Below are 15,188 nucleotides of genomic sequence, written 5' to 3'. Positions count from 1 at the left end.
TATGTAGGTGCAACATCAGTGTCCAAACAACGGCAATGGAGACATGCACAAAGTGGTTCCCAACTGCTCCTATACAGTTGATTGGGAGCAATTGTGAGTACAGTTAAGCATGTGATACAATACAACAGTTTACCACAAGCCTGAAAGAGGGCAAGTGTATTGGTGGTATGACTACTAGATTTAAAAAAATTTGTTTCCTGTACTTCATGGTTTGTCAGGTCTAGAAAGGGAATTTTCTGTTCCATTTCAAACTCTCTATGGGTTTTTAAAACAACGTCACCAGAAGGGTATGGAATGAAATTTCTCAGACCATTTTTCTAGCAAGGAGAACGAGATAAATGGCAGGCATTCATGTGATTGAATGATAATTTGAAAATGTTCCCCTAATGGTAATTATAGTGTCCAGCTGTTCAATAATTCCTTACAGACTGTGTCAGGCTGATATGTGGTGAAGCCAAACACAAAGCACCACTAAACGGATCTGTACTTCTCAAACCATATGAAATATAAAAATTGTTGTGGTTCATTTACCAGAAGAATGATGTATGGATGTAATTAGTCATCGTGGCTCAGCAAAAGGCCTTATTTGAAAATCCTCTCATAGATAAATATAACTGACTGTATTCCGGACAGCAACCATATTCAATCCCACTGTGAAGGAATACTGTTGATGATTAGAAATTGGAATATGAATATTTACCGTGGGCAATGTGGACATATATGTAGACCATAAAAAATTTAAACTGTTGTTTTTTGGGGGTTAATAATCACAGATTGGATATTAGGATTAGTGTAACCACTTATGACAATGTAAAATAGGAAAAGAGAGAAAAGCAATTTTTTTGGCAAAGAAAAAATATGCTGTATATGTCACATCAAATTTGTATGTTAAACATAACATAAGTTAACATTCCATCCATTAGGAAGTATTTGTTTGTTAACCACTTTAAAATGGCCTGTGCTATACAAAGTTATTCTATTGTTGTCCAGAAACTATTACCTATTCATTGAGTGGACAATAGTGAAGATAAATCCAAAAGAGGAAATATAAAGTAGAATTTAAAACCAAATAGTTTCCTTTTCTAATGCCTTTGCTGATAAGGCTTCCTCAGGGACGGTAGAGACATGTAAACCTAGGTACACACATGCAATAATTGTCGTTAGAAAACGAACGACTAACGACAGATCAACGATTATGCACAATTATTTTGAACGAACGCATTGTACACAATTCTGTACATGCTGTAATAATACGACTGTTCAAATATAATCCACCAATAATGTACACACGCTAGAAACGATCGTTTGAACGATGCAGGAAGTGATGTGTACAGGAGAAAGTGTATCACAGAACAATACATGATCACTGAATGACCGTACACACAATAGATTGCGAATGATTCTCACCCAATCAGATCCACCGGGACAGTTGTTTGTTTCCAGCCACAATCTTCATTCATCGGCGTTGTTGGCCAGTCTTTGTGCACTTTTTTTGTTAGCTTTTTTTGTTATAATCAGAAGATCGGTCATTTGTTTCCAACGATAATTATTGCACGTGTGTACACAGCCTAAGTATTGCTGTTGCACGCGGATAATTGTATACAGTAAAATCATCAAGGTTGTAACTCAATACTTGGTCACAAAGAAAATTCCTGTCTAAAGTTTGGAATGAAACATCAATGATAACATAATTCCTGTCAATCCACATGAATTATGTTATCATTGATATTTCACCCCAAACTTTAAACAGGATTTTCCTTTGTAACCAAGTATTGATTTACAACCATTAACTATACACGTATCCGTGTATAGGATGCTTTCACTGTATACACACCATTTTATATCATAGGAGGTGCAAAAAAAATTATACATTTTCTAATTTGCTCCTTGGCAAGTACAAAAAATCTTTTGCACATTGTATTTCTATTCGATGTACATATATATTGTTTGTGTTCTGTAACATATTTTCTGTATATACATTTGACATGAATATTGTAATATCTGTAATTAATCTAGATTATCACAAGAGTGGCCGTGTTGCTAATATTAAACATTGTATATTCATCACACACTTGTTCTGTGAAGACTTCCAGCAATAAAAATAGCCTAATTTGCAATATTTTTTTAACAATAGCAAATTGTATCTCTGAAATGCTATTTTATAAATGTTTACATTTCTGTTGAGTTCATAGAATGAAGACCAATACCACACACATCATACGCAACTCAAAGCATACAACAGCAATAATTGTTTTAAAACCTGGCCCACAGTTTTCTGGATCTCCTCATGAGACTATGGGGTGGATTTAGGTACCACAGTATACCCTGGATATTTCATCCACATTAACACACGTTTCCAAGTGTCACAGGCAAATCAAGGGACTTTTTAGTAAGTTCTATGATTTGACCCCTAAAAACAAAAAATACACACATTAACACATGAGTGGTTTTATGACAACTACAGCTGTAAATTACTGTGGATTTAAGTGTTAACTAGAGACAATTTTACCTATCTTGATCTAATAATTTGTATGTGCTAACCTCACCTGGCCTGATCTTTGGTACAGAATGTCTGCTGATCATTCCATGCAGAAGTATAATATGACCCAGGACACCCTACGTGCAGTGCCATTCAACTTGTTCATCCTCGTCTTTGGAGCTGGATTTCTTCTCCTCGTATCCTGCCTAATTTTTTGCTGTTATTTCTTCAGGTAAAAGTTGAACGTTGGTGTCAATTTTAGCCTGGCGTTACTACTTAGACCTTGTTCACATGAATCGTTTTTCAGCAGTTGAAAGTTTTATAATAGCTGATTGCCAAAAATGCCAAAAAAAAAAAAACATCAAGCCCTCTCAAGTTTTTTTGTTGCTGTTGGGTTACTGTTAAACCCTAGTTTTAAGATGCTTCTTGTTGTATTTTATGGTTGGTTCCCCTGTGATATTGCTCAATTAATGAAACAGCAGCAAAACCCTGCTTTATAGTAAGGGAGCCAAGGCAGAGTGACATTAAGTGGTTCAAATTACTGAGGAAGTTAGGCTGTTGAAGAATGTAAGTAGTCTCTTATTATTTAGCATAAGGAGCCCTATCTGCCTTTACTGATCTGCATACTTGTTAGAAGTTTAAAAAAAAAAAAAAATGCCAATTCTCATGTGTCTTTTTTCCTACAGCATAAATACATGAAATCAGTTGCATTAAAATGCATTTTAGGTAGCCATCCAATTATTTGCTTTGTTGCTTGTTTACATATAAAAGATGCAGTTTAATGCTTTGATAAGAACACTATAGGAACCCATTCACACTTATGAATGTGCATTAGTTCACATTGGAATATGCGTGCATATTAATATAATCTTGTATTTATATAGAATAGTCTAAGGCTGATTTTGGGAGGGAATCCCCTTTGACTACCAGTATCTCTTTGGGATAAAGAATAAACCAGAGTGCATGGAAGAAACCCACGCATACAGAACATACAAATTATATGCAGATAGTGGCCTAGCAGAGATCCAAACCTGTGACCCTAATGCTGCATAGTTGTAAATGGGCCTTGAAAGACAGTAAGTACACATAGGAGCCAAACAGCATTTTCAGGAGGAGGTCGTCAAAGAATGTATTTCTGTTATGACAGGTTTAGTGTAATGGTCCGTTTACACCATTATGGTGCATTACTATAATACATTTCAATGAGCTGCCAGTTTGCTTTGTGTTAAGGCAGACCATGTGGTAAAGCTATTATTAATTATTGGGATGCCATTGCACCATACCACACTTATACACCTTTTTATGTATTACACATGCATTTGGCAATGAGCACCATGGCACCACAACACGCCACTCAAGACCACCAGACTGTACATTAACTGTTCTTTAACAAGTGCATATATGTAAAGTCTCCCCAAAACTGTCTTATCTGATGCACAGGTAAACTTTACAAAGATCTAGAACTCAGTGAAGTTTGGAAAATGTGAAAGGGACACTGTTCTATTTTTGCTTCTACAGCTGAGAATGCTTTTCACTGCTGCTCATGTTTAGGAAAGTACAGAAAAGTGCAGAAGTACATTTTCACTGTAAACTGTTTGTCTATTTTTTTCAAAACTCTATATAAAACAATAATTGCTATTTTGCAGGTAGCATTAAGGTATTGTTTCATCAACAGTTTTCCCAAAATAGCTTTTGTGTATTGTTCTGGGTATTCACAAACAGTTCATAAACAGAAGTACATATTATTATTACTATTATTATTAATAATAATAATAATAATAAACAGTATTTATATAGTGCCAACATATTATGCAGCGCTGTACATTAAATAGGGTTGCAAATGACAGACAGTGACGCAGGAGGAGCCTGCCCGAAAGAGCTTACAGTCTAAGAGATAGAATGCAGAAGGGCCAGTGGCTGCTGGTTTGCTCTTCAGTATGTAATAGCAAAGTTATTATTTTTATATAAAAAAAGGTTTTTGCTTATTTTTTTCAGACTGAAACATCAGGAGCAGTACAGGAGACGAGGATATAAAAAGGTATTATACAAGCCTGTTAACTGGGTACAGAAAAGAAAAAACTCCAGTAAACTGTGAATTATATTTAGTTATATCTATCTTAAAATCAGACTCTTATTGTTCCCTGAGCAGTAACACTCAACTTTTTCAGCAGTCGGAACCAATCAGGATTCTATTGCTTTATACAGTGCTGCTAGTCTAACACTTTAAACATGGACACAAAAGTGAGAAAACGTTTCTGCATAAGTGTTGCTCATCATGCTTCATTGTTCAGTAATGGAGTGGGCAAGTTCTGGACAAAGCTGTAACATTTAACTGTAATGTACTCTGAAGAGAGATACAGAGCCTGGCTCTGCTTTCTGGGAAGGGGTATCTGGATCACAAGGCAAGAAACAGAATTATAAATCCTAAACAAATTGTCATTATAAGTATTAAAATTGTATTTAGCTGCTTGCCTAAGGTTTAGTTTAAAAGTAACTTCCTCTCCTGGTGTACAGTACAATACAGTGCAGTACAGCTTTATAAGTTTCATAAAGCTTACTATAAGAAGTCATATAAAAACCAATATGTTTATTGTTTAGTATGCATTACTAAACATTATTTATACTTGACTTGTAACTAAATAAACCAAGTGTATTATTGTGTATTATTGTGTATTATTACTTACTAAATCATCTGAAAATATTACATAAAATTACATGTCAGTTGAGTCGATAGTAAAATATCAGGACAACTGTGAATGTAATTCCTAACATTGAAGTCCTCTTATCTCCTCTTTTTTATGTATTAATACCTTTAATAGTACCATCTAAGCATTGTGAGTGAATAACTTCTTGTGCTCTCTGTTCACTTTTATTAATAAGATTGCTTTCATCTGTCTTAGTAAACTGTAGAACAGCTCTACATGCTATAAGGATGAGTGGAGGGAAGGTATTCTGTAGTCTGGCTCTGGAGTGACAAGGTTGGTTCAATATATACGGTAGAGTATGGTGAAAGAACATTGTCACCCAAAGGAGAGGGGTCATTTCAGACCTGTGATAGAAATTTGTACGGTTAGCCACTCCAAGGAACATAGCAAACTGCACCACAGGTCAACATATCTGCATGGGTAGTCCTTGTGTTTTTATGATGGCGGTGCAATTCCTCCAGACCCCCACCACAACGGCAATGGAGACATGCACAAAGTGGTTCCCAACTGCTCCTATACAGTTGATTGGGAGCAATTGTGAGTACAGTTAAGCATGTGATACAATACAACAGTTTACCACAAGCCTGAAAGAGGGCAAGTGTATTGGTGGTAGGACTACTAGATTTAAAAAAATTTGTTTCCTGTACTTCATGGTTTGTCAGGTCTAGAAAGGGAATTTTCTGTTCCATTTCAAACTCTCTATGGGTTTTTAAAACAACGTCACCAGAAGGGTATGGAATGAAATTTCTCAGACCATTTTTCTAGCAAGGAGAACGAGATAAATGGCAGGCATTCATGTGATTGAATGATAATTTGAAAATGTTCCCCTAATGGTAATTATAGTGTCCAGCTGTTCAATAATTCCTTACAGACTGTGTCAGGCTGATATGTGGTGAAGCCAAACACAAAGCACCACTAAACGGATCTGTACTTCTCAAACCATATGAAATATAAAAATTGTTGTGGTTCATTTACCAGAAGAATGATGTATGGATGTAATTAGTCATCGTGGCTCAGCAAAAGGCCTTATTTGAAAATCCTCTCATAGATAAATAAAACTGACTGTATTCCGGACAGCAACCATATTCAATCCCACTGTGAAGGAATACAGTTGATGATTAGAAATTGGAATATGAATATTTACCGTGGGCAATGTGGACATATATGTAGACCATAAAAAATTTAAACTGTTGTTTTTTGGGGGTTAATAATCACAGATTGGATATTAGGATTAGTGTAACCACTTATGACAATGTAAAATAGGAAAAGAGAGAAAAGCAATTTTTTTGGCAAAGAAAAAATATGCTGTATATGTCACATCAAATTTGTATGTTAAACATAACATAAGTTAACATTCCATCCATTAGGAAGTATTTGTTTGTTAACCACTTTAAAATGGCCTGTGCTATACAAAGTTATTCTATTGTTGTCCAGAAACTATTACCTATTCATTGAGTGGACAATAGTGAAGATAAATCCAAAAGAGGAAATATAAAGTAGAATTTAAAACCAAATAGTTTCCTTTTCTAATGCCTTTGCTGATAAGGCTTCCTCAGGGACGGTAGAGACATGTAAACCTAGGTACACACATGCAATAATTGTCGTTAGAAAACGAACGACTAACGACAGATCAACGATTATGCACAATTATTTTGAACGAACGCATTGTACACAATTCTGTACATGCTGTAATAATACGACTGTTCAAATATAATCCACCAATAATGTACACACGCTAGAAACGATCGTTTGAACGATGCAGGAAGTGATGTGTACAGGAGAAAGTGTATCACAGAACAATACATGATCACTGAATGACCGTACACACAATAGATTGCGAATGATTCTCACCCAATCAGATCCACCGGGACAGTTGTTTGTTTCCAGCCACAATCTTCATTCATCGGCGTTGTTGGCCAGTCTTTGTGCACTTTTTTTGTTAGCTTTTTTTGTTATAATCAGAAGATCGGTCATTTGTTTCCAACGATAATTATTGCACGTGTGTACACAGCCTAAGTATTGCTGTTGCACGCGGATAATTGTATACAGTAAAATCATCAAGGTTGTAACTCAATACTTGGTCACAAAGAAAATTCCTGTCTAAAGTTTGGAATGAAACATCAATGATAACATAATTCCTGTCAATCCACATGAATTATGTTATCATTGATATTTCACCCCAAACTTTAAACAGGATTTTCCTTTGTAACCAAGTATTGATTTACAACCATTAACTATACACGTATCCGTGTATAGGATGCTTTCACTGTATACACACCATTTTATATCATAGGAGGTGCAAAAAAAATTATACATTTTCTAATTTGCTCCTTGGCAAGTACAAAAAATCTTTTGCACATTGTATTTCTATTCGATGTACATATATATTGTTTGTGTTCTGTAACATATTTTCTGTATATACATTTGACATGAATATTGTAATATCTGTAATATACTTACCTTCGGTTTTAACCTCTACTTTATGGGCTGGCCTAATATACGTTCTTTTGGAAAGGGAACCCTCAATAAACCTACTGTTATATTTATGCAAATAATTAGATCTAGAAATTAAAATGGAAATCAACAATTGCCATGACACATAACATGCTTTATACAGTTGACTAGTAAATAGAGCAAGTATATTTTGCAACTATTTATAGGCGAATAAGCCTGATTATGTTTGTTTGCTACTGTTTTGCAGAGCTGATCTGTTGTTCATTTTATGTTATTCTAGGTTGTCCTAAAAGACAAAACAAAGAGAGCCAACCTTGTTGGGGTAAGTTTACCATAAGTCATAATTTAGTCATAAATAAATGCATTGTACCTTTGCTTTGCACATGATTTTGGAGTGTCTCTTCCATATTTGTATGTATGTAAATAATATTTGTTTTTTTCTATCCACAGCAAGTGTGTGCAGTGTGTCTGGAGGAATTCAAAGTGAAGGAAGAACTTGGACTCTGTCCTTGTACTCATGCCTTCCACACAAAGTAAGTGCTGGTAAAAAGTATGCTTACTACAAGGAAACATAATCAGATGAGGCCACTCTGCATTTTAAAAAACATTTCGGATGGAGAAAAATGTAATTTTTATCCTTGACCTAATTGTGCAGACTTTCTCTCACTTCCTGTCCCAAAGTTAGGGAGGTCAGTTCTAAAAAGCCACTGGGAATGCAGTTTGCATGTAAAGTATGTTCTATTACAAACATGTTAAGGCAGGGGAGAGGGTCCAGTGAAAAGTAGGAGCTTTTATTCTTTTTAAACTATAGGAGAAGAAGATGAAATAGGTTAAATTAACTGATAATTGTTAAATACCTACTCTAACCCAGTGTTACCTAGACCTGGCCTAATGTCACACAAACAGTACATGTTTTAAAGATGTTCAATTGAGCTGTTTATCTGTTCTGCTGAGACATTATTTATCCGAATTGTGCATATGTGATTATAACATACAATATATTTTCTGTTGGACAGGCTTTTGGAACACTGCTCCAATATGTAGGTGCAACATCAGTGTCCAAACTCATGTTGCACCTACATATAGAGAATGATTTTCATTTTATCATTTAAAAAAAAAAACATTTCGGCAATTAGGTCAAGGATAAAACTTTTCACCCTTGACCTAATCGTGCAGACTTTCTCTCACTTCCTGTCCCAAAGTTAGGGAGGGCAGTTGTCACCAGGAAAGAAAGTCATAGCATCGAATGCATTGTCAGGAATTCTAAAAACAATGTATTTTTAAGGACCCACATAATCAATTGACATACAGCTGACTTTCTGATCTTTCCGAAGACCAAGCAGTACACAGATATGACGTTTTACCTAAAACTTCAGCAGTTCGCTATTTCTTCCAACTAATTCATACATTCAAACAGACAACAGCTGTCTGCTATGAACCAGCCCGGACCATCACTACTCAATGCAAATGCTGCCTGATGTGCACCTTAGGACTCAGTTATACACATAAAGTACATTGGCTATTGTTAAAATTGAACCAGGTTAATAAAACTAAAAATCCCTGCACAGATTTGCTCATCACTAGTGTGACGAAGATTAGGACATTATGAAAGAACTGTGGATTCTACATGAAAGATGTCTGTTCCAAATATTAAGCCATATAAAGGCTGACATTATGTAATAATTTTAATAGTGTTTCAGCTTCTAGAACAACTAATATGCAGTTTGCATTTTTCTAATGCTAAGCATGATCAAAGCTAAAGTCCACATCAATTATGTTTAGTTTTTCACAGAATAAGAAAGGACGACAACATCTGTGAAAGCTAGGATTTCTTCCATTTCTTCTTCTTTGCTATGTATTTGACAAGTGTCATACAAAACATGAAGGAATGGAAATATGACGAACATACGGTTATAATCTTAATTCGTTTTTATTGCTTTCCCCCACTGGAAAGATTCCCCTCATATCCTGTCCAGGTACTGAATGTAAAGACAATATGGGGTGGTCTTTCCATTAGGGACACAGTCTGCACCTAAATTTCCTAAAAAAAATAACATGAACGAGGGCTCCAAAAACAGTGTCAAGTCCAGGGAACATTTTCTACATATTGGTTTGACCCTTTTTTATTTGGGAGTTTTTTTCTGTTTTTTTTTCAACTCCCATACAGCAACATTTTCTCTGATATGGTCCCAGCTGACTTTATTTCATACTGCACATGCCACAGCCCATGACTGTTTAAGTTCTTTGCATGCATGCACATTTTGAAGAGGTACTGGTCAGGACCTTGTTTGAAGAAAATTCGCTGGATCATATAGGAAGTTATTATCCCTGGTAGCCTGCACTTAGGGTGTCGAATTTAATAAAGGACATCTTCACCAAGCATAGCAAAGTTGTTAGAAAATAGGCTGCCATTTCATTATTGTATCCTTTGCAAATGTAAGATGCTTTCATAGTCGCTGTATTTTTTTCCTTATAGGTGCCTTATGAAATGGTTAGAAGTTCGAAACTCCTGTCCAATGTGCAATAAAACCATCTCTGTTCCAATGCCAAGGCCTCCTTTGGAAGACATGTGAATATGTAACTTACCCTTTGTGTATTTTACAGTTGTTTCTATTGAGTTGCTGATTCAAACCTATGTTGATAGGGAATGCACCATGTGCTAGCAATCAAGTGGCTGTTAACAGTTATACACTGTCATGGCAAAGGCAAGATGGGTTTGGTCAGCTGCAGCACAGACCACTACATGTGAGCATTTATTTGTAGGAACCTTGCCTGGGTTATTTGGGGTGAAAGATGTGTGACAGCTATTTAATTGGACATGAGGAGTTGCTTCTGCAATAAAACCCATAGATGGAAGGCTACATTGCATATCAATCAGTTAACATTAAGCTACAGCCAAAAATAGATTAGGAAACCATGAAGAGACACATTAAGGAACATGAGACTCTTGTGAAGGTTGAACTTAGTGGGCAAGGCTGAAAATCCAGAAGGAAAGGACATGGTGTATTTACAGTAAAGAAAAATGAAAGATATATATGGTAGAAATGGAGCAGAGGAAGTGCTGTTAGAAAATGTGGTTAGATAAAGTCAAATGTCTTCTTCAGGAAACCTGTCAAGATAGAAATACGTAGGCTGGTATTGCTGGTCTTTCTTCGGAAACTACAAATTATCATTAAATATTTTTTTAGCACTGACATTACATAGCACTTATTAGCAGGCCATAATAATGAGTGCAATGTTTTCTTAAAGGCTGAGAAGTATTTCATATTGGAAAAAAAAACTTTTTTAAAATATATAATAATTTTGACAATTACAATATTAAACGTCTGAAAGGCTAATATGTGAGCTGATTGGGAGTCTTACTAACTGGCTCCCAACCATTAGTGTGGACAGAGAGTATCAGTATCAACTGGTAATTCCCAAACCTAATACTTTTAAAAATGTATTTCTAGCATGGGCAATCATGCCAAGGAAAGTGTTATCTTAGATTGTAGGTGGGAAGGAATTATACAAGGTCCTCAACCAAAAAAACTTTAAGTTCAGACTGACCTATGTTTATTCCCATTGCAGAATCCAAAGCATTTACAGACCTAGATGTACTGCTTGATTGGACAGCCAAGTGGCAAATGACATTTAATATTGAGAAATGTAAAGTTATGCACTTGGGGGTGAACATGCATGCTTCATACTGTCTAGGGGGATTGCATTTGGGGGAGTCCAGAATAGAATAGGATCTGGGGGTTCTGGTAGATCATAGACCTAATAACAGCATGCAATGCCAAGTTGCAATATCTAAAGCTAGCAAAGTACTTTCTTGTATTAAAAGAGGAATAGACTGCTGAGATGGAGACATTATCCTGCCCCTGTACAAAGCATTGGTCAGACCACATCTGGAATATGCAGTCCAGTTTTGGGCACCAGTTCACAAAAAGAAAATTGTGGAATTGGAGAGTGCAGAGAAGGGCAACTTAACTAATAAAAGGAAAGCTGAACTGAATTTATTCTCCCGTGAGAAGAGATGTTTAAGGGGGGATATGATCACCCTGTATAAATATATAAATGGTCCATTTAGAGAACTCTCTTCCCCCAATATTCACATTGAGATCATTACAAAGAACAAAAGGGCACTCCTTGCATCTGGAGGAAAAGAAGTTTAAGCTGCAGATAAGGAAGGGATTCTTCACTGTAAGGTTTGTGAAAATGTGGAATCAGCTTCCTCAGGAAGTAGCTTCAGCATCTATAGATTGCTTTAGGAAAAAGCTAGAAGCACATAATATACCTGGGTATTAAAGTTTTAAATTAAAGATAACAGAGACTGTTGATTCAGGGAACATCAGATTGCTTTATGGAATCGGGAATTAATTTTTCTCCCGTTGGAGCAAATTGTACTAAGGGGTTTTTTGCCTTCCTCTGGATTAGCTGTGTCCATAGGGTTTTATATCTGGGATATGTTTATTTCCATAGTGGTTGAACTTGATGGACTTTTGTCTTTTTTAAACCAGACTTACTATGTAACCATGTATTAAAGCCAGAGACAGCTGGGCAACAAATATTTTAGGAATAGACAAGCAATGGCAGCCTACATATATTTTGACAGAAGTTCCCTTTATTTGGCAGACTGCCCAGGTAACAAAGCGTGAGAATGAAGCTACAGCAAGTGTTTGTTTGGCAAGTTTTAGTTCGTTTGGAAAGTTTTAGAAAGTAGAAGGAACAGTGTACAGAAATGGAATGGTAAGTTATGTGGTTGGATCTGAATAGTCTCATTATATTCATTATGCTGCAGAAGCATACAGAAAGTATGAGAAATTGATGTTTTACTCAGGAAGATGCTAGGTTTTCTTTGTACATATCTTGTATATACAAATACAAATCCAAATACCTTAATTGTAAGGTATTTGTGTTGCTGCCTGCTTTAAATTATTTGTCACTATATTCATGAGGTTTTTAGCTTATGTACAAAAAATACAGGTTGTTATTAAACTAGTAATTTGCTATATGCATGAAAATGTATTTTTTAGTATTTAAACCAAAACCTAATATTTATTAAGATTTATTCAACTAATACAAAAAACTAATAACTAATAAAAAACAAAAATAGGACTGCCTTAATACATGTTAAAGCAGGCGGTTCATCGTAGAGAGAACATGCTGTCTCTTCTGCAACAAATTTTACCAGCGTGTTCACAACGCTGAACATGCTTTTGCTGACTGTAAATCGAGCTGTGCATACACAGAGTGCAGACTATGATCCCAGCATACCTGGCTGTCGAGAATGAATGCACTTCTATATGTATGCACAGTAGATATGTTATTCTGATGGCTGTAGACCTGAACCTGGAAGAGGATGATCATACTGGTGATGGAAAGAGGAGAGTTGAGTTTAGTTCAGTTTTAACAACCTAAATAATTGTTTAAGCCACAATGTACTATGTCTGCTGGGAGACAGGAAACCTATAGTGTGTCAATTTTCCAATTCACTAAGCAGGTGTCTATAACAATCTAATCTTTTCTATTTAGTATATTTACTTACCTCTCCTTCTGAAATTTCCAACTCTAATGTTCATGTTGGATTGTTGGCGAAAACCTGGTGCTTTAGCCAGGAGTTTGCCATACTAGGTTGTCAATATTGTAATAGCAGAAACCAAAATACCTAATGTACCCTTGCCTTTGGAAAAGCTATACTGAATTTCCTATTGGACTAAAATGTTAATGTACCAATCCCACAAAACATATCTGAATTTATGGCGTTAATTTATTTTGACATCTGAAACTGAATCAGCAAATGTACAAAATGCCAGTGATAATGTAATAAAAAAGCTTCATCCTGGAAGTTGACTCTGTTATTCCTCTGTGTGGTTTCTGAAGTTCTAATGTGCAACATCTGAATCTCATTATTTCACAGAGACGGCAGAAAGCCTAAGGGAAGCGGTTATATAAAAGGCCATGTGATTTACACAGCCACAAAAACAAGTCTCTCAGGAAGGATTGTACATAATGGGTATTTGTTGTTTTCCACAGCTGTACAAAGTCACTAAAAAGTCCTTTAGAGCGGATGGCTCTAGCTTGTGGCCACAGAACTCTTGGATTCAACATACTGGAGAGCCTTCTCCTTAACAGCTTGAACGGTTTGCTCATTGCCATGTTTCTTCTCATAGTCGAGATAACGCTTGAAGAAAAATTTTATCCTTTTTGCTGCTAAACTAAGGTGGATAACGCGCTCAAATATATCCCTGCAAATAAACAAAGTGAAAAAATTAGACAATTCTGGGATGAGATGTAATGATTGATCAAACTGAAGCCAATAGTTTAGTTAAAAATGCCCAGGTTAACTATGTACTATGGCAATATATAAATGTTGCCATCCCTCCTAAAGCATTCTTCACAATATAAGGTCAAACAGAGAGAGAGGAGACTCCACTTAACAGCCACAGCAGGGGCAGACCCAGAAATTAAAGCGTAGATAACTGACAGGTTACAATTTTTTGGGTGCTTTAAAGTCAAATTCCTAAAGTGGCTATACCGATTAGTGTAAATTGTACATATTACCTTTAGTATTTATATTTAAAAACCCATTGTGCAGTTGTGCCTGGCTATAGGCCAATACTTTTTTTAGCTTTATCTTCCTGCTAACAGTTTGAGGTTCCTATAAATGTTCCACACCTATTTCCTATGAATACCTCCTATGTAGAAAAATGGTTTCTTTCTAAATCTAGGATGCTAGAACAAGTAGTCTGCCATATATTGTTTTATCCAACCAATGACTGAAACCAGAGATGTAAATAAGTTAAAGTAAGCACATTTGGCCACCACTTTCAAACACTGTGTTCTGTTATCAATCGGACAGCCATTAGAAAAAAATATTAATCATTCAGCTAGATTCTTGCTAAAGGTTCAGTTGCTGAAGACGATAACAGGTGATTTTTGCAATTTATAGGCTTTTGGCCATGTTACGTCATAGGTCTATATTTTAAGACTTGTTGGATTGTAAAAAGGACATAAAAAATGTCCAATCACAGCATCAGCATCCCCAATAGCAGACCATCTGGTTTCACATCTGCAGCATACTGTGAGCTGGCTTCTACAACAGAACACATCTGTTCCCATCACCAGCCAAATGGTAAGAAACATCTAAATACAGCATATCATTGCCTGGCTGTGACAGATGATTTACAGACCCATGAGTATGAGAGAGCTTTAGGTAGGATAATATACTTTGGAAAAAGTTTCATACAGAAAAGCCAATAGTTTAGTTAAAAATGCCCAGGTTAACTATGTACTATGGCAATATATAAATGTTGCCATCCCTCCTAAAGCATTCTTCACAATATAAGGTCAAACAGAGAGAGAGGAGACTCCACTTAACAGCCACAGCAGGGGCAGACCCAGAAATTAAAGCGTAGATAACTGACAGGTTACAATTTTTTGGGTGCTTTAAAGTCAAATTCCTAAAGTGGCTATACCGATTAGTGTAAATTGTACATATTACCTTTAGTATTTATATTTAAAAACCCATTGTGCAGTTGTGCCTGGCTATAGGCCAATACTTTTTT

The 15,188-nt window shown here is 35.9% G+C and overlaps 2 protein-coding genes across 4 annotated transcripts in view; one reads left to right on the top strand and one right to left on the bottom strand.

The window, feature by feature from the left end:
* Positions 1-2,066: 2,066 nt before the first annotated feature.
* Positions 2,067-13,473, top strand: LOC140339723 (RING finger protein 122-like). 2 transcript variants are annotated; one of them, XM_072424531.1, is made up of 6 exons: positions 2,067-2,711; positions 4,475-4,517; positions 7,919-7,960; positions 8,089-8,171; positions 10,115-10,207; positions 12,256-13,473. In XM_072424531.1, the coding sequence occupies exons 1-6, from the start codon at positions 2,569-2,571 to the stop codon at positions 12,266-12,268; spliced, it is 417 nt and encodes a 138-aa protein (XP_072280632.1). In that variant the 5' UTR covers positions 2,067-2,568; the 3' UTR covers positions 12,269-13,473. The 2 variants fall into 2 exon arrangements, with proteins under 2 accessions (XP_072280632.1, XP_072280633.1); XM_072424532.1 differs by having other exon boundaries at positions 2,075-2,711; positions 10,115-10,215.
* The window catches only part of PDCD11 (programmed cell death 11), a 30,575-nt gene continuing 28,759 nt past the window's right edge, over positions 13,373-15,188 (bottom strand). For both annotated transcript variants that reach the window (XM_072424529.1, XM_072424528.1), the window contains exon 36: positions 13,373-13,868. In XM_072424529.1, the coding sequence (XP_072280630.1) occupies positions 13,697-13,868 (172 nt within the window). In that variant the 3' untranslated portion in view covers positions 13,373-13,696. The remainder of the gene's footprint in view (positions 13,869-15,188) is intronic.

This window comes from Pyxicephalus adspersus, chromosome 10 (genome assembly GCF_032062135.1).
Source record: "Pyxicephalus adspersus chromosome 10, UCB_Pads_2.0, whole genome shotgun sequence".
Lineage (NCBI taxonomy): Eukaryota > Metazoa > Chordata > Amphibia > Anura > Pyxicephalidae > Pyxicephalus > Pyxicephalus adspersus.
This window is presented reverse-complemented; position numbering and strand designations above follow the sequence as displayed.